Below are 20,193 nucleotides of genomic sequence, written 5' to 3'. Positions count from 1 at the left end.
CGCAGCCATACATGGACATACAGACCCATAGACACACACAGACTTCCACACAGACATCCACACAGACACACACCTCACATAAACACACTCGCATACTGTAGACACATACACACACACACCCACACACAGTGCTGGGAATAGCTGTCATTCATCACCTCTTTCTCCACAATGGGTCCTCTAAAGGGGTCATCTTTCAACTAAAGCACTTCCCCACAACTGCGGGCCAGCCTAACACTGCCCCCCCTCCTTCCCCTCCTTCCCCTCCTCCCCCTCCTCCCCCCCTCCCCTCCCTTTTTCTCCTTCCAACCTCTGTCATCCTCAGTCCTGCCACAATGTCTGACTCACTAACCGATAACAACCGGGTTTTTTTCTGACCATTAATATCCTGGTTACGGTGGCTACCACGCCGTACTCACTTGTGATTGGCTGCGTCAGGGCGGGCACACCTGGACATACAGGCTAGATCAAACCAAAGAGCTGACCGTCGCTGACAGAGTCCCAGACGGGGGATGTTTGCGTTGTTGCAAAGTAAAAGTTGAACGTTCCTGTCTCGGGGTCCTGGCCTCCAGCAACCGAGACCACATGAGCCCAGGTTTCCGCGGTGACGGTTCTCGGGCATTATTGTCTGTTCAACAGGGTTCACTGTCTCTCTAAATGGGCTGTTTTCAACGATGCCATTTTCAGGACTAAGAGCTCTTGTGTCCCATGTCTGTGTGAATAATGTATGTTCGGTGGGAACGACTGCTCCTCCTCCTTCATGCTCCGTGTTATGATTCAGTGATCGTCAGAGTGACGGTTGGTGACCTCGCTCAGTGGGGATACAAATGTGGTTTCTGAGGGAAAAGCCTGAAGTTAGGGTCAGACTAGAGTGTCTGGTCTCTTTTTGTCTCCCGCCCATAGTTGGCACACACACACACACATACTCTCGCTCTCACAAGAACATACTCTCCCACACACACGCACACACACACAGGGTGAAAGCTGAAGTTACAGTCAGACTAGAGTCTATGTCACTATTCTCCTGCTCATCTCACCTCTCCATGTGTTTGGTCTATGGGAAGTTAAAGGGATATTTCACCAACTCTATAGGACTTTGTCAGAGGAAGATATTCATAACATCTGACGTTTGATTTACGGAGGGATATGGCACCAATGTGTCATATTCCTAAAGGGTTTGATTCTCTCTGAACTCAAACTCTACATTTCATGACATGTCAAACTCTCCTATTCACGCATTCCTATGTTCTTTAAGGGCAAATATCTTATGGCGTCTGACAAACCTTTCAGAGTGAAATATCTCTCTAACAATGAATCCCATTACAGCTCGACGTTTTCTTCTTCTTTTGCCACCAACAATATGTCTGTATCGGCTACTGGTGAGATACAGAATGCATTGTCCTCATGAACATTCAACATGGTTTCCTTTGTTTATGCTTTTTTTGATTGCAGGTACACATCAGCACAACTATAACCACGTGGCTCTAGGTAGCCCAACACGCACACCTAAGAATGGTAAGAACAAAACAACACCTTCTCGCAGTAGTCTCCAACCCTGTTCCTGAACAGCGACCTGTCAGTCGATGGAAGCCCCGACACTGACCTACCAAATGACTAAATGTAAATGTAGCACACCCGATGCCGATGGCTACCTTGCTGTCGCGTTGAATCGGCTTCGTAAACAGCTGTAGGAGGAGCAGAGAACATTCCGAAAGGTAGCTCTTCAGGAACAAGGTTGGAGACCCATGCCTCAGTGTCTAGGAAACAGACTTAAAGCCTTCCTTACAGAAGACCCGACGTGGCTGACACCTTTGAAGCCAGCCCAGTCAATAGCAGCCGAGAACGAGAAGCACTAACGCTGATTTAGTTGGTGACATGATTGTGTGAAACATCCCTTGACATTCACCCCTTGATATTCTTCTCGCAAAAAAAAAAAAAGAACAAAAAAAAGAAATGAAATGAAAAAAAATATTCCTCCTATTGAGATGCAGGCTTTTGTTGAAGTCTGAATAACCCACGTGTCATGTCTCATAGCTATGGACATTTATTTTTCTGACCGGGTGAATGAATTTCCGACGGGCCCCAGTGACTGTCTGTCATCTTTTCTAAGGGAACAGGATTGGATGTGGATCCGGTTAATGTTGTGTTAAGGTCATCCTGTCCCCTGGACCTCCATAGACAGAGTGAAGTGACTGGATCCACCCTGTCATCCAGCGAAGGAGGCCATTAGCTGAACCTCCTGTTCTCCATCAGGAAAATCACCTTTTCCTCCCCGTTTTCTAGGGCTGCCAATTTTTATTCATTGCTAGAGAGAGAAACGGGGGCAGGAAGAGAGAGAGAGAGAGGCAAAGGGGGGAGGGCAAGAGGAAGAGAGGGACACTTGGAGGAAGGGAGCGAGAGACAGAGAGAAAGAGGGCCCGAGAAAGGGAGGGCGGGAGAGAGAAAAGGAAATAATGACTGATAAAAAGAGAGAGAAAGAGACAGACAGACATGCAGACAAAGAGAGAGGCAGACAGAGAGACAGAGACAGATTGAGAGAGACAAAGAGAGAGAGAGAGAAACAAAGAGAGAGAGACAGAGAGAGAGAGAGAGTTATCCCAGCGGGACAGATGGGTTCACGTGTGGAATAGGGCTGGTTGAATAAGGACAAATGGTGGAGCGAGGATATTGAGAGAAAGATACTTTTTTGGGGCGGGGATAAAAAGGAAGAGAGGAAAAAATCTACTTTCCATTTTTGTGTTTGTTTAACTTGGTCCCTCTCCGACTGATCTTTATTTCGTGGAGGTCTGTGTTCAGCCTCTCTCACACCCTCCAGCGATCAGCAAGCTTTCAAAGTCCCCAAAATCGGCAGTCTGAACCGGGAGCCTCGCGTGTGCAAAATTGAGCGCGTGTTCCATTTCACACATAAGCAGGGTGACACCCCCCCCCCCCCCCCTCCGTGCAGAGCCTTTGAAATCTATAGGACAACACGAAAAAACCCATGGCAACAACACGCCTTTACACACCAGCTTTGATCACAGGACCCCTTGAAATGTGTGCTCCGTGCTGTCGCCAGATTACACTCTGCAGTCGAGGCCCCCAGAGCTGTCTCGACGAGGCGGCCACGGGCCCCGTGAGAACTGAGGGGGCCGATACGCGATCCCTGCATGATCTGTGAGACGAAATCTCTGGGGTTTGATTGGGGCGGTCTGGATGGGGCGGTTTTGATGCCATCGCACACTGAACGGGTTTTGTGCGGTGGAGCGATGGAGGGTTTGACTGAATGTTGTTCCACGTCATCTTCATGCTGCTGAACTGTTTGTTTTTCACTTGGGTTTGTTAGCTCACCGATCATTGAGACGTGGTAAGTTGTATACGCGAACACACGCACACACACATGCTCTCCCACACACCCACACACTCGCGTTTCCACGCAAACACACATGCTCCCAAACACACACACACGCACCCTTGTCTCTTTTTGTCTCCCACCCAGTCACTCACACAGACACTCACGCATGGTTGCACACGGTGCACCCACACAGATGCACACTCGCACACACATACTATCTCTCCCTCTCTCTCACACACACACACACACACAAACACACTCCATTTCCACTTAGTATGTGGTGTGGTGGTATTGTGCATTGTGACATAGCAGTGAAATGTGTTTGGTTTGAAGGTAGCTAACAGCATGCTACAGTACGAGTCAATTTTCCCCTTGTGGAGGGAGTGTTGCAGACAGTTCCCTCACAGCTCCCTCCTTGTCCTCCCCAACCTCACCCCCTGCAGCTCTCTGGACCCCTGCTGTCATCCCTCCCTCTCTCTCTCTCCCTCCCTCCCTCCCTTGCCCTCTCTCTCCTTCTCTTTCTCTCTCTCAAAACCCTTCCGCCCCCTGGTCTCTGTTATCATCTGTTCCTCTCTTCCGTCACCCTTAAACCTCAACTCCCCCTTCCTCCCTCACTGCATGCCTTTTCTCTCTCTCTCTCTCTCTTTCTCTCTCTTTTGCTCTCCTCCTCCCTCCATCCCTTCTTTCTCTCTTCTGCAGCAGATCCCCAACCCTATTTTTATCTGCCGGTTGGAGGCGAGTCTGGAGCCGCACCCTTGCCCACTGCACTGCGTGACAGACTAGCAGTCCACAGGGGGAGGGAAAGATGGAGGGAGGGAGGGAGGGAGGGAGGGAGGGAAAGGGTGACAGAGAGGAGAGAGAGGGTGAGAGACGAAGAGACAGGAATTGAGGAGAGAAAGAGAGAGTGAGGAGAGAGAGGATTGGGGAGATAGAGAGAGAGAGAGAGAGAGAGAGTATGAGGATCGGTGAGAGAGAAAGAGAGAAAAAATCGGTCGAATCTGTTGGAGAGGGACAATTGGTGGAGATGGTGAAAGTAGAAGAGAGTACAAAAGACAGTCTGGAGGAAAGTGGGTGGAAGTGGAGAGATTGGAGAGGGGGAGGAACACAAGGTGAAACATGGCCAAAAGTGGAAGAGAAGTAAAGGGTAAACGAAAGAATACAGCGTAGGGAGAAAGGGACGGGGAGAAACAAAGAAGAGGGAGAGAGCGAGAGAGCGGGCGATCGAGGGCTCGTGTCCAGATTCCCCAGCGTTCCTCTCTGGCATCGTATCACATCGCATCAGTCAGGGCCAGGGCACCGCTCCACTGCGCTCCCCCTCCCCCTTCCATCTTTCTCCCCCCCTCCGCCCTCCCTTCCCTTCCCTTCGTCCCCGTCTCCCCCTCCGCCCCCAATCTCATCCACCCTGCCTCCTCCCCCCACCCCCTCCCTCCCTCCCCCTCCTGTCTGAGCCCAGGGCACCAACTGACACAGGCAGCAGGGACACTCCCGAGCCAACATCTGTTGTTTGTTGATCTGTTGTTTTTGGACCGCTGTCACCTTGTCAACGTCCACCCCCGTCCACCCCTGTCCACCCCCCCCCCCCCCCCCGTCCACCTGTCCAGCCTTGACCAATGGCTCACAGAATGTTAACCCCCTCCCACCTGTCTGGTCTTGCCCAACCGCTCACGGTGTCCAAAGACCACCACTACCTCCTTCCACCTCACACTCCCCCGCCTCCCTTCCTCCCCCCTCCTCCTCCAGCAGGTCTGCTCTGTGATCGTTGCCTGTGGTCTGAATCTGGATCTTTTTCTTCATCCTTTTTTTGCCCTGTGGGGGGGGGGATACTGAAAACCGTTTTCTTCCTCCTGTCTGTCTGTGTGTCTCCCCAGAGAACAATAGGTTGAGCGGGATCCTGACCTCGCAGACGGAGCCCTACGACCTCTCCTTCTCCCGCTCCTTCCAGAGTCTCTCGCACCTACCGCCCTCCTACGAGGCGGCCGTCAAAGCCGACCTCAACCGATACTCCTCCCTCAAGAAACTCAGTAGGTTCACTTAAGCTCTCCGGTGGCCTGCTGGCTGCGAGACAAGAAAAAAAAAGAAAAAAAAAAAAGAAGCTGACTTGGCCTTTCTGCCTCTCAGACTCACCGACCTGCATGTTAAAGAACACTGCATTAGTCAGTCGGAGGCCCCAGACGGCTGCCGAGACGCAGTGAGCTGTGCGATCTTAGCGAAGCTCATCTTCTGCCGTAGCTATCCGGGGTTATAAACTCTTGACTTGTTTTTCCTTCTCCGACTCCACTGATTGGGTGATGAGAGTGCGGAGAGAAATGTGCACATCTCATCCCCGATCAGTACCATCATACCGGGATAGTCATTTAGCAACCCCCCCTCCCTCCCTGCACGGTCCCCCGGAAAAAAAACCGCATGAGTCATTGATATTCTACGTCAGCTCACGGGCCGCTCCTCGCAGCACTAGCCACTGGTTCTCTGTGAGCGTGTAACCACATTAAGCCGCAGCTTGTGCAAGGCCCGGCGCTGTATTGATTTAGTGTGGTATGCTGGATTCCGCCGCGTAATGAGGTCTCATCTCATGGAATCTTCTAAGTGGAACGAAAATATTCCTTAAGGCATGTGTAATTGCATCATGGCTGGCCCACTTTTCTTTTGGCTGGCGACCAAAGTGAGCGGATCATTCAGACTCTCCTTCTCCTGGCTGTCGGGAGTCAACAGGGGACGTCATTGCGCCCGCTAACACGCCCTGTGCGCCCGCCAACACGCACAGGATAGTAGATAACCAACTTCTCCGACAAAAGTGGCAACCAAGTTCACAAGGTGTATAATAACTCACACGGGTATTTAGGTGTATTATTAAGCTCGTGATTCCACACGCTCTTTTAAAGAGAATAATGATTGAATCAAGCGATGTTTTGACCAAGTGGAAAACACGAACTGTGCTCCCAACTGTCAAACACAATGGACTGCAGTCCAGTCAGAGAAGCACAATGCTTTTTGCCAGCGAGTTAAAAACGTAGAACAAACCGCGGGCAATGCCATCCCAGCAACCTTTGTCTCTTTCCGATTCTAAAAACCAAATAATTTGTTGCAGCAAATAGCCAAAAGGCTTAGCCGTTTCCCTTTGTTACTGCACTGGTTGTCTTCGCTCTGATAGATCATTTGGAAAAGTGCTGGAGGGAAGATAGAACAGCAGTTTCTTTGTTGGAATAATAAAAAAGGAGAACTTGGTCTTTGTGCTTATGAATGTAAATTGATGTATAAGTGAAGCATAAGCAGATAGTCTAGCGTGTGCGGTACAGAATACATATTATTATTCATTCATTCCCTTTCAGATTTTCGCTGTCCAATGATTTCCTAATTTAGATGTGAAAGATTGCAATCTGTTTTTTAATGCAGAAACAAATTGTTACATACCCCCCCCCACCCCCTCTTTTTATTTATTAACCACATTACACTTCAATGTCAACTTTCACAACTTTCTCTACTCCAAATTAAAGACTGGCAATTCAGAAAAGGACCTGAAAACTGCAGTTGATCTATAGTTCCGTGTCTTTAGGCCTAATCAGACCGGCATGTTCTATAGAGTATTCTTTGCATTGATAATAAAGGTGGAAAGGTCTTATCTTAATAATTCAAAGTATCAGATGAATGATATTAGCGTTCACCTCTGTGTCGCTTCAGCAGTTAAACATTCATGGATCTCGTCAGGAAGAATGGAATGGACCCACGGGACGTGCGCTTTGGCAAACTGCACCACTGATGTCTTTGTGGGCTTGAACTTTAAAGATTTCCATTTGCTAAATCATTTATGCCACAGCTCCAGTCAGTCATCGTCGCTGACATGGGGATGTGGACGTGTGCCTGTGTGTGTGTGTGTGTGTGTGTGTGTGTGTGTGTCAGTACGAGCTAGTTTCCTGAGAGAGACTGACGGTTGATGGATTCCATTCAGAGACAGCTAAGAAACACGCATGTGAGGAAAAAAAGCTTGTTTGTTCTTCCACAGTAACCAGCCAGCTTCTATGCAAGTCTTCAGTTTCATTTCTTCACCGGCTCTTGTTGCTCACTTAGATTACTCATAAATCAGCTCGAGTTACCTCAAGGACGTTCAGAGTTCATTTCAAAACTGGCACGTGATGGCGTCCGGGCGTTGATACGATCGGGGCTTAGCCTAAGTATGAAATAGTCTACCCGTGTGCGAATATTTCGCATTTTGACAGTGTGCTTACACACTTTAACGTGACCTTTGTAAAGTTCAGCCCCTCCACCAGGAGACCCTGTAGAATCCCAGATTCGGCCTTGGCTGGAGTGGAGCTGGCGTGTGCAGAGCATGTAATAAGATTCATCCAGACATCCGTATCCATCTCCTCTTAGTCTCCTGTCTCTTCGCAGGGTTAGCGAAGGTGACGTACAGATTTGATTCCGATGTTGTGTGCATCGCATGTGATGGTCTCTCTCACCTACCTTTACCTCTATGGCTAACCTCCCTCCCTCCCTCCCCGCCCAAACCACTTACAATGTGTTCTCCGTCTTTCTCGATTCTTATCACCCTCATCTCTCTCCCTTGTCTCTCGCCCCCCTCTAATCTCTCTCCCTCATCTCATCTCACGCCCTCATCTCTCTCTCCCCCCTCTCATCTCGCGCCCTCGTCTCTCTGTCCCCCCTCTCATTTCTCTCCCCCATCTCTCTCTCCCCTCTCTCATCTCTCTCCCCCATCTCTCTCCCCCCTCTAATCTCTCTCTCCCCCCTCTCATCTCTGTCCCCCATCTCTCTCCCCGTCACATCTTTCCCCCTCTCTCCATCCCTCTCTCTCCACAGCAGATAAAGATGTGGATGACTACTACTCCAGGAAGCGTCACCTTCCTGACCTGGCTGCGAGGAGCACCCTTCCCCTCCACGTCATCAAGATGAACCAGGAGCAGGTGCGGCCTGCTCAGCAGAACACCACGACCACGTACTGCTCATGACACACAACACGTCATATTAACACATCATAGTGTGTATTTGATCTTCAGCTGTTCTTTCCACATGCGTTTTAGTATTTTTTTTGTGTATTTTTTTTTTTATTACGTTGCCTTGGACGACTAACTGACTAAAATGTCACATGTAATCAATGCAATACCAGCTAGGACACGCAGAAACACCCAACCAGTTTTTTTCTCATTACTATTTATAATGTAGGCTCTCTCGCGCATAAGCAGGAGGTATTACTACACTGTGCCTAATCAGGCATCTGTTTGTGTTTCATCATCTCTTTGTTTGAAGCACAATACATCACCCTGTTGAGTCTGTCTTCTCGCAATGAGTCTTCTTGTGGAGCTCCAGTAGTTTACAAGTGAACCCCTTTGTAATTTCCATTAAGAATGATCGAGCCAGATGTATTTAGCATATCACTAACAACCCACCCCTCTCATCCCTGTGATCATCGCCCTCTCCCCACCCCAACCCTCTCCCTCCCCAGCTCCAGCAGCAGCAGCTCCAGAGCCAGCCCCCCCAGGCTCAGGTTCCCCAGCCGCCTCCCCAGCAGCAGGCCCCCCAGCAGCAGCAGCCCCCCCAGAGGCAGAGACCCCGTCGCGTCCAGAGGGCCATGTCCCAGGACCGGGTCCTGTCCCCCCAGAGGGCGCCCGAGCACGACTACAACACCTCTCCCTACGGCATGTCCCCCTATGGGGGCCGCATCCTGTCGGACGAGCAGCTCCTCTCCGCCGAGCGCCTGAGGTCTGAGGAGAGACTCCTCTCCCAGGAACGCCTCTCCTCCCAGGACCGACTGTACTCCAAAGACCGCATGTACTCCAAAGACCGCCTGCTGTCTCAAGACCACATGTACCCGAAAGACCGTCACTTCTCCCAAGACCGCCTGTACTCCCAGGACCGCCTCTACTCCCAGGACCGCCTCCTGTCCCAGGATCCCTTGCTGTCGCCCGACAAGATGATCTCGCTGAAACGAGGCGTGGTCAGCAGCGTTTCCGGCGGTTTCCGCGGCGGCAGCGGGGGCGGCGGTTTCAACGACAAGTCAATGTCACGCGCCATCTCACACACGGACGTGTTCATGCCGACCACGCCGAAGACGGACCGATACCAGATGACCAAAATGCACTCCCATCCCAGTGCCTCCAACAACCCAGGGGCAGTGGGGGGAGCGGGGGCGTCCGGGCACGCCAACACGTTATCCATGAACCAGACGTCGTCTAAGAGGCAGGCTTTCGCCTCCAGAAGGACCCACACAGTGGAGCAGCTCCACTACGTGCCCCAGCATCACCAGCAGCAGAACCAGCAGCAGCACTACCGCACTGGCAGCAAGACCGAGGTGACAGTCTGAGCTAGCAAGCAGTTAGCAAATTAGCAATCAGCCAATTAGCGGTTGGCTAATTAGCCGTTAACCACCTAGCGGTTAACGGCTAGTGCCATTGTTAGGGAGGGAGGATTGGGCGTTGTGGATTTGGGGTTAAGGTTTGGGGGATTCTGGCCTTGTATAAAAGGAGAATAAGTGTAGGATGTGGACATATTCACACACACTCCTTCAAAGTCAATTTTTCCTGTAAAATCAATCAGAGTTTAGACCACGCACATCTTCTGGCCTTGTCTGGCATTTTCCAGAACCGATGGAGACACACAACAGCACTCTGCAGACTGAAGTGATAACCGTTCTTAAGTATCCATTAACCCAGCATACCCGGATACAAATAATTCCGCAGTACTGGAGTGGGTAGGTGGGAGTTGAGGTTTCTAACCATTAATATCCGTAGTCCTCGGTACTAGATCTAGCACTCTTCATCCATGTCGGTTTGTGTAAGGTGAGCTCTAATGAGAACCCATGGATCATGCCTGGATGAGGAGGTTTTAGTGCTCTTTCTCCCTCCAACCAATCTATTCTGTGATCTTCTACGGCAACTCTTAAGGGCTTTGCATGGTTAACCACACAGGCCGATGTCTCCATGACAACACATGACCAGGGGTGATGTACCGGGAAGAACCTGTAATAATAATGAAAAAGAACTTTATAAATATATAAATATATAAAACTACCATTTGTAATTCCAGTCCTACTCATAGCTATAGAGGATTTTAAAGAAATGAAAAACGGATGTTATTAGCATTTCTTCTGTGGATGCTTCTGACCGATGTTCTGTTTCTGAAAACCATGAAGACGTTTTGTGGGTTATAAAGCACAATCAATTGAGAAAATTTTCTGTTCAGTTTAGATTTTCCTGTTTTGTTCATACGTTTGATCAGTGATGGCTAGCTTGTATCAGTTATTAAAGCGACGGCAGGTTTCTTTGCTTCCAGTAGACACGTGTAAATACGCTATGCTAGAGGCAGTATATGGACAAGTCTGTACTGGTTGAATTTTGTATTAGACTGTCTCTGTTTTCAGTAGATTCTGAACAAAAAAATCTTCACCGTTTTGTGAGTTCAGACTAGAAAATACCCACTTAACCAAGTATTTGACAGGATCAACTAATAATATTCAGTGTGTGTGTCTTTGCAAATCATGTTTGTAGAATGAGAAGTGAATGAATGTGTTGTTGATAAAGATATACCACTATTCATATTTGGATGTAGACTATGTTCCATTGACTTATAAAAGGAGTTGAACATCATGATGACTGGCTATAATGTTTGTTGCGGTAGGGGTCTAATAAACCATCCATATTTTTCTAAACATTCAGCCTGCCTCAATCAGTCTTCATTTGCCTACATACACAGTGTCTTTACATCAGATACATACTGTATATTATAACCATCAGGCTTGCTTACGATCCAGAATGCTGTACAACTGCCAAATTCTGAACACAGCAGCATAGTTTAGCCTGGGGTAGCTATTAATCAAAAGTAGGTTGGCTATCTAACTAAGACTAAAACTAAATCTCTGTACACGGTTGACCCAGTCTAAAGGGTCACCGTTTCAATTGTGTAGGCTACTGTATGTCATAGGCCGACAGCCTCATTTGACAGCTTAACCATGAGTTACAGCAGTGCTCAGATGTCGGTCAGAGCACTATTTTACTTTGACATGTGATGTATTACTTCAGACTTTAAAGCGAGTGCGATTCCAGACCTTCTTTAAATTCATCGAAAACCTTCCAAAGCGACCAACGACGGTTCCCCGCAATCACATTCCTCCACCAACACAAAAGACTGGGAAATACGCGAAATAAGTTTCGCTTTCCAATTTACACCCATTCTCTAACCCATCAGCATTTAGATAGAAATATGATTCGGCGATCAGAAATAATCTGGAAATGGAGGGAATAGGGACCGAAGTTTGCGAGGTGAGACAAGGTGCACAAGGGGCCACGCACACACCCAAGTTGACAGATGAACAGGAACGAGGGGGAAACTGGACGAGTGGTAGCCTACAGGGCGTGCCATGAAATAATCAGAAGCTTTCAAACTGTCGCTATGCATTTTATATTGCGTCCTCTTGTTTAACAATACGCTATTTCTCCCTCTCCTCTCCGGTTTTTATGTCGACGTGATGGCTGTGGACCTGTTTTGTTGTTTAAATATTCAGTTTAGGCTGTCTGCCTCGCATCCCATCGTTTACTCTCTGCTTGGCTGGTCTCTTGTTATGCCAGGTATTTGAGGACTGTCATCTCCGGAATAAACCTTGAGAGAAAAAGGTTTTCATCCATATACAACTTATTTTCCTACCTCAGAGAGAGCCATGAGACTAGACAACAGGGCATCTAGGACAAGCGTAGCGAACTGCAGTTACAACAAGGCCTAGTTCCTCTATTACTTTTTATATGACTACATATACTTCTGGTCATCCATTATCAAATTGAAGTCCAGAGATGTCCATACACAGCACTAGTATAACAAATAGTTTTTAGATCACATCCTGTTTCTACACAGATAAAGATTTGTGTGGCTGCATGATTGCACCGTGGGATTGTCGCTCTGCTGTGTCTAACCGTAATCCATCAGCAGACGAGTCAATACCTGCTGTTAGGAGACGCACACACTGAGAAAAGGGTTCAGGAGGCACAATTAAGGTGGCTGCAGGACTTATGAGACAATAAAGCTCGGCTTTGACAAGAAACATGGCGACAAAGAGTGGCGTTGCAGAGAGAGAAAAGAGTGAGTCTCCAACACTGTCCGTCCAACCATTTAGATCATGATGAACGAACCAGTAAATATAACACAATCCAACCGAGTCACTTCAATTCACCGCACTATTAAGTCAATGAATGTGTTGTACTGTGCACTGCACACACACACTGCAGGTCCAATGTTCTTCCTGGAGAAAAACAGGAAATAGTTGCGATAAGCCGTTTTTCAATGTGTTATCCACACAGCCGTAGTTTTCGTAACTCAGTTAAATCCCACACAATTCCCTGCTTATCTCGCACGGCACAGGACCCAGACCCAATACCAGTCATTCGGGGTAATCCACACATTGTAGGCAGCTAACAGACATTTGTTTTACAACAGATGCCATATTGAGATAAACATTTAATTAGCAACTCATCAACTCTTGTCAGAGCTAATTACCCCAGTCCTCAGCCCAGCCAACACTGCTCAGCTCACAGGGACAGGGGTCTGGGAGAGGCAGTGGGTTGGGAGAGGCAGGGGGATGGGAGAGGCAGTGGGTTGGGAGAGGCAGGGGGTTAGGAGAGGCAGGGGGTTAGGAGAGGCAGGGGGTTAGGAGAGGCAGGGGGTTGGGAGAGGCAGGGGGTTGGGAGAGGCAGGGGGTTAGGAGAGGCAGGGGGTTGGGAGAGGCAGGGGGATGGTTGAGGCAGGGAGGTCGGTTTTTGCTAGGGACTGGGAAAGTGGGGATGGTGGGGGAGGAGGATGAGGTCAGGGACAGAGATGGGCTGGGATAAAAGGACAGAGGATTGACAGAGAATAGGATGGAGGTAGGAAGACCGTGGAGCCTGCTCAGAGCCCAACATCTCTGCCTCCCCCCAGCCGTATCAGCCATGAACAGTAGGGGGTTGCGAAGGGATGGATAAGGGTAACTTTTATCCTCACACAATCCCTTTATACCTCCACGAACCACGAAAGAGCCTGGAGCCCACAAAACACGACAACAACCCAGGAATAAAACACATCACCTTCCATTGTTGTCGCAGTCGTCCGTCTGCAATTAGTATTCCGGTTGCTTACGTATCACACACACAGCAACGTCACACACGCAAGTTAGCCCATTCCTCGGACTGACCTGTAACCTAGCAACCGGCTGACGTCGCACAGCACAGCGGATTATTACCATTCTGAGCATGAGTCCCCTTTGATAGATTCTACCCTTTCTACTCCGACTCTCTCCTCAGGACTGTGCTACATGCCGGTAGCACTCCCACACCACCCTCCAAATATGAAATATGAACTGTCGTGCTGTTTTGTGTGTGTGTGTTATTTATTTATTTTGGTCAGGGGCCCTTTAAAAAACAATAGCAGCGGCGAGCCTTAACAATCACTATGGTTCGGGGAGCCAGAAGCTGATCCACTGAGAGGCCCCCTCGCAAACAGGAAGGTGAGGGAACTTTCTCCGCTACTGGATCCACAGCGCCGAGTTCTCCAATGGATTCAGTCAACAAACGGCTCCAAACTCATTTTCAAGTGCGTGTAGCCTATGGGAAAAAAAGTGTAAACATAATTTCTCTCTTCTGCGAGGATGTGCGCTCCACCAGTGGAGGAGAGGGAACGAGGAGGCCGCCGCACGAGCGCCTTGCCACACCACCAGACGCTGGCCACATCTATTTTCCTAACCCCACCTGGAGGTGTAATTTGCGAGTTCGACACAAATTGCCTCCCTCTGCATTATTGCTTCCTTTCTCCTCACCCCCCCCCCCATCCGACCCTCCCCCTCACTCCTCTCTGTCTCTGAGCGCATTGTTAGGGTTCTCCAATAACCAGTTAAAGGAGACACCGGGGAGCCTGGGATGATGAGAGAGAGGAAGAGGGAGGGATGGGAAGAGATAGAGAGAGAGCAAGATGTAGGGAGGGAGAGGAAGAGATAAAGAGAGGGCGAGAGAGGACGAGATAGAGAGGTAGAGGGAGGGAGAAGGAGAGAGAGGGAAGGAGTGGTCGAGGGAAAGAGGGAAAGAAAACGGGAGATCTTCACAGGAGAGCCCTGCTGAGGCAGCACAACTTCAGCCACAGCAGTAAAACACCATCCTTTCTTTCTTCTTTCCCTCAGCCGTCCTCCGTGGCTGTGTGTGTGCGCGTGTGCGCACCTGTCAGCACGTGTACACACACACACACACGAGTGTGTGCTTCCGTGTGCGTGTGTGCTTTCATGTGTGTTCCCTTACATGTGTGTGTTTCCTTGCATGTATGTGTGCGCGTGTGTTTCCTTGCATGTCAGTGTGTGTGCTTCCTTCCATGTGGGTGTGTGGGTGTGTGTGTGTGTAGACTGTTCATCTGGGTGCCATAGAAGGGTATATCTGTGAGACTCCAGAATGAGCTTTCCAGTTTGTTTTAGAGACGGAGGAGAGAGGGGGGGGGAGGAGGAGGAGAAGGAAAAAGGGCGAAGCGAAGGGAGGAGAGAGTCTGTCCAAATTGTTGGAGGAGAAAAAAGGCAGCTGGGAGACTGAGATTGGGGGAGGACTGCAGATGAGAGCAGCGTCTGGCTGGGAGAGGAGGCTGGGAAGTTTGAACTCTTTTGCCGAAAAAAACAGGGACTGTGTTGGAGGAGAGATAAGTGAACGCAAGGCAGGAAACAATGAAAACCAGCGACACGTTTAAATGTAAAAAAAAAAAAGAAAAGGTCTTTAGTCTTCAAAAATCATACAGGAAGTAGAAAAAGCGATACGAAACCAAATGCATTCATCACATAAAAGAATAAAGGTAGATAAAAAAAGGAACTTGTGCAGCTGTGATTGTGCCGATTAGAAAGTGAACGAAACGTAATCTTATTTCGTGTTGAAAAACTCCCATACAAAGAGTTTCGACTTCTGTTCTGTAAATAGGACCCAGAGACCAAGAAGTACCTTAGACTAACTTGCAAGCCCTTATCTTAGAGAGACTATGGTCTGCATGATTCTCTGTACTCTCATCTCCTACCAAGGCAACCACAGAGTTAAGTGAGGCTGGTTACTGTCTATCGGCTATGCTAATTTCCACCCACCTCCTGACTTTACTGGCAGATGTAAATCCCCCTAGAAAGTGACTCACAGTTACATTCAGCATCGCGGGCTGACTGTGACGTCAACACACATTCGCACATTGTGCTGGCTTTTCTGGCGTCAAACCCACAACCCTGTTTTTACCACGCATCCGTCACCTAATCCTGTTCTCCTGCAGTAACTTACCCCAGATCTGCTGTAGCAGCACCCTAACCCTAACCCAGCTCTGCTTTAATAACTGACACCAGATCTGCTGTAGCAGCACCCTAACCCTAACCCAGCTCTGCTTTAATAACTGATCCTAGATCTGCTGTAGCAGCAGCACCCTTAACCCAGCTCTGCTTTAATAACTGATCCTAGATCTGCAGCAGCAGTGCCACCCCAGCCAGGGTCCACTTGGAGGGCTTGTCTTTGGTCTTGAGGTTGAAGGTCCAGATGTAGGTGGGGCCTCTCTGGCGGGTCTTGTAGACAGGACACTGGTAGACGCTCCTCACTTCCTGCTTGTCCACCGGGACGGCCTTGATGAAGATCACAGGCATGCTGGGAGTCAGCTCCTTCAGACGGGCGTCCACCATGAGACCAGCCTGGAGGAGGAGGGGAGAGGATGAGGGTGGGAGGAGGGGGTGAGGGGGGCGGTGGTGAGGAGGTGAGGGAGGTTAGTGGGGGAGGAGGAGGGGAGAGGAGGAGGAGTGTGGTAGGAGGGGGTAGGGGGTATTGGTGAGGATGTGAGAGAGGTGGGGAGGAGTAGGAGATGAGAGTGATGAAGGGGGGTTGAGGAGGAGGATGACAACAGAGGGGAAGGAGGAAGAGGAGGGGAAAGGGGAGAGGATGAGGAAGATTGGGTGGAATAGAAAAGAATAAGGGAGGAGGATGGGAGTACAGGAATGGATTGTATTAGACATGCACAGAAGGAAATATTCCCCTGAGCAAAACAGTGAATGTCAACCTATCACAGGAATAGCACATGCAAACCCATGGTAAACTTGAAATAACACTGCAGGATGAATTTAAAGAATAACCCGGAGATCCTTGTCCTGACTTAGAATTTCTCAAAACTTTATTAAAGCCTTGAACAAGAACAAAGAGGCTGTTCTATTAATCCTGGTTGGCAGTGGAACACTAGAGCCTTTTCGGAGCAGCTTGATATTTCGGTCTCCTTGAAAAGTGGAGAAAGTTGCAGGAACTTGAGCTGAAAGTCGCGCTGTCCCGTCTGGCAGCGCACACTCAACAAACATACTGGAACAAAGCGGTCCGTCTCATTAATTAATCCCCCTCCACTTAGTAGCCAGCAGACAGAAGTTCCACCATGCTTGCCGATTTACGGAACTGAAATGTAAATCCGGTTGACTTTGGAGGGCTCAAAGGACAAAGTCGTTTACGCCTGTTTGTCTGGGTGAATTACAGCCCTAATTGCAGTCTGCAGTTGCCGTAAAACGTTACCGTGCCTTTAAACACTGATAGCTTTATGTATATTTAGGTAAATAGAAATGACGGCGGGTCACGGAGATGAGACCTCATCTCATTGGAATTCACGACCGTTTCGAAACGGCATTCTTGTTGTTGTTCGGAATCGACGTGGACCCTTTAAAATAGCAACAGTATCATGAGCACGCTCATTTATCTGCTTCGAGGGCGGGTTGAATGCGTATCCTTTTGATATGTGGTCGGCGTACCACTCGAGCGTATGTGTGCCCTGCAGTCTCTGAAGCTGTGGCAGGTCTGAATAAGCAGCACAGCTCATTCATATAGATGAGCGGGTTTATCATAAATCTTTGACTTTTTGCAGCAGCACACGGAGGGGAACAGCAGATGGAGGTCTGCTGCGTCTTCGCTTCACACCCCACTGAACCCAGCCACTGTCACAAGGCCGGCCCACAGGCTCACAGTGGAGGAGTGGAGAGGAGGAGAGGGAGAGGAGAGGGGAGGAGGAGAAAGGAGAGGGGAGGGAAAGGAAAGGAGAGTGACGGAGAGGGGAACGGGGAGAAAGGGAGGGGATTGGACGGTGAATGGAGAGGAGAGGAGGGGAGGGGGGGAGAGGAGCCGAGAGAAACGAAGAGGAAGGGATAGGAGAGGAGGAGGGGAGGGGGGGATAGGAGAGGATGAAGAGGGGAGAGGAGCTCGTCTGCTTATCCTCCCTCCAACTTTAGCGGCAGCGGTCCAAAGTGTTCCCGTGCACACTCTGCACATTCTGTAATGAAGACGTCCACAGGGAGGGCTGGCTGCGTATAGATAGAGGAGGCCTGTGATGACTGGAGTCCAGGACGAGGGAGATGTGCGTAGCGTGTCATGTTCGTACCGTTCCTACTGCACGGCGGAACGTATAGAACACGGCGACACGTCTCCGAGGAACCGGAGCTCTGTGACACCAGGAGAACGTGTCTTCAGCTCGACACAACTGAACACCACTTCTGAGATGTATATATACTGCATTATCCTCTCCGCGCGTATTAATGTACGCTGCATATATACATATATATGTGGACACACTTTTTGATAACTACATAATATGACGCAGTTGTAAAAAATGACTTAATCGGTAGTCCAACATTTATAAAATGCCATTAAATAGAACTAATCACTAATCCTCAGTTAAACACTATGTTATGCATTGAAAATCCACAAATTAGTTTATCCTTGATATATGTATAGTATATACTGTATATATGCACACACACACACACACACTGTATATACTGTATTGATAGCATAGTATACGTACAACTCTTATTATTATTAGCTAAAGTTAACAACATTAATAGGGGAGTTTTTCCCGCTCGGGGGGGTCAGAGGTCGGGTACCTGCGTGTCCCAGCGCGCCCCCTCCATATAGAGGCCGTACACGAACGCCCCCTCCCTGGGCGGCGAGGCCACGTCCTCGCGGCTCCTCTTGGTGACGTCACACTGCAGGCACATCCTGTCCAGCGGCCACTCGTTCCTGGTGGGGGAAACGCATCACAGGATGTTGCATCATAACCGGGGCCGTCGCGAGCGCCGAGCGAGGGAAGCAGGATAGTGAGAGAGCAGGGGAATGGGATGGATGATTTTGATTTCGGCGACAATTTGATTAGATTGTCACTGGGATCTTAAGACCTCCTTGTTGACGAGTGACGGGTGTAGAATGAAAAAAAAAAAAAAACGCAGGTGAGAATAAGTGAAAGCGCAGGTGACACACGACAGAACGTGCAAAAAAAACAGCAGGTATGAAACCCCCCCAAAACCACCCCAGAAGTGACTCTCTCCAGGTTACCTGCGGGCCGTGGCCTGCATGATGGCGGTGAGGAAGGACTGGGGGTTGAAGAAGCCGGCCAGCCACACGGCCGAGGGCAAGGAGAAGTCGGCCACCCAGGCCTCCAGCTCCTTGATGCGGCCCAGCAGGTCGGTGAACCACAGGACCAGGCCACACATGGAGGGGTAGGCACGCTTCGTCCAGCCCTCCGGAACCACGTCCAGGAAGATGGCGTTCTGGAGGCTCTCCATGTCGCTGGTCATCGTCAGCTCTCCCTGGAAGAAGAACGTTCCGGAAAGTTCTCAAACTGTTGCCTCGAGTCTGGGGGGGGGGGGGGGGGGGGGGGGGGGGGGGGGGCGCGGGGGAGGGGGGGGGGGGGCAGTGCTTTTATGACTTTTGAGTTAATTCACTGTGCGGGTGTTAAGCAGTGTTTGCACTAAATCAATCCAAAAACACGTGTCATTTCCTGTCTCAGGCAGGTGATGCCAGGAAGCGTTGTCTCGCCTTCGCAGGTACAGACGCCTGTTCCCCTCTCCTAACTCACCCTCACAGAACACTCATGCATAAAGAAACTAATGAAGAACAGTGTTCTGTAACAGGGACAGACAAGACAGTCTCTCCAAGAATAATGACTCGAGGTGGAGATTTATAAAAAAAAGTACATATAAAAAATTAAATAAAAACGGCGTGGTGAAACTAAGCGTCCTTCAACGTCTGATACGGCTGCTGATGAATGCGTGTTCACGCCTGGCTGTCATAACCATCCGTTACCGGGGCGATAAGAACACACAGCTGTTTCTGCCTTTTAGCCGTGAACCTCGCAAGCCCTGTCAGCACTTCCCCGAAACACTCAGATCCTCCTCAACCTGCTCCTCTTGGCCCCCAAAGCCGTCTAACCCCCCCTTCACCAAGGCTACCAGGCTGATAGAACCATTTATTTCCACAGTAAAAGAGGAAATAGGACTGGGTTTGCGGGTAGAATGGACACCGCCGCTACTAAATCAGCAGGGAGAAGTGTTCCAGTCACACTGTGGAGAGAACCAGGCCTTGTTAACCCAGAACAGGCTACTCTGCTCTGGTTCAATACTGGAGCACAAGGCAGACAAGTGCTTCAGTGCTCTCTCTACTTTACACACCCGCACACACGCACACACACACCCCCACACACAAACACACGCCGACACACACACGGATCCGCACACATATGCGCAAACACACACGCCCAGAAAGTGAACACATGCTACGCACAGACGCGTACGCGCACACAGACACCCATCCACGCACACGCACTCGCTCACGCAAACACACACACAGAAAGACTCACATGTACGAATAACACAGACACACACACGCACACACAAAGCTCCATCGTGACCTGTAATACTGAGCTAGTACTTAAGACTGGTGTCCTGACACAGTGTGCTGACGTTAAGTTATGCATGGATGCTAATGCAACAGGAAGCCAGGGTAAACAGAGGGCAGCAGCTAGCGGAGCGAAAAGCACAAGCCCAAACACATACGGCTCTAACAGACCTGACAGTCTGGAACAGTGGTAAGATCACACTCTAGAACCAG

The 20,193-nt window shown here is 49.6% G+C and overlaps 3 protein-coding genes across 3 annotated transcripts in view; 1 reads left to right on the top strand and 2 right to left on the bottom strand.

Moving 5' to 3' along the window:
* Positions 1 to 9,638, top strand: part of shisa6 (shisa family member 6) — a 50,304-nt gene extending 40,666 nt beyond the window's left edge. Inside the window, 5 exon segments of the mRNA XM_067245401.1 lie at positions 1,450 to 1,512; positions 3,320 to 3,340; positions 5,197 to 5,349; positions 8,138 to 8,250; positions 8,787 to 9,638. Coding sequence (XP_067101502.1) covers positions 1,450 to 1,512; positions 3,320 to 3,340; positions 5,197 to 5,349; positions 8,138 to 8,250; positions 8,787 to 9,638 — 1,202 coding nt within the window.
* A 6,111-nt stretch (positions 9,639 to 15,749) lies between these two features.
* dnah9 (dynein, axonemal, heavy chain 9) overlaps positions 15,750 to 20,193 on the bottom strand; it is a 73,207-nt gene continuing 68,763 nt past the window's right edge. The window contains 3 exon segments of the mRNA XM_067245162.1: positions 15,750 to 15,977; positions 18,192 to 18,327; positions 18,640 to 18,893. Coding sequence (XP_067101263.1) covers positions 15,750 to 15,977; positions 18,192 to 18,327; positions 18,640 to 18,893 — 618 coding nt within the window.
* pts (6-pyruvoyltetrahydropterin synthase) overlaps positions 15,793 to 20,193 on the bottom strand; it is a 228,003-nt gene continuing 223,602 nt past the window's right edge. Inside the window, exon 7 of the transcript XR_010877469.1 lies at positions 15,793 to 15,802. The gene's annotated coding sequence lies outside the window, so the exon portion shown is untranslated. The remainder of the gene's footprint in view (positions 15,803 to 20,193) is intronic.

The sequence above is a fragment of the Osmerus mordax genome, chromosome 10 (genome assembly GCF_038355195.1).
Source record: "Osmerus mordax isolate fOsmMor3 chromosome 10, fOsmMor3.pri, whole genome shotgun sequence".
In the NCBI taxonomy this organism is placed as follows: domain Eukaryota; kingdom Metazoa; phylum Chordata; class Actinopteri; order Osmeriformes; family Osmeridae; genus Osmerus; species Osmerus mordax.
The sequence above is the reverse complement of the archived record's forward strand: the minus strand, read 5'-3'. Positions and strand labels throughout refer to the sequence as shown.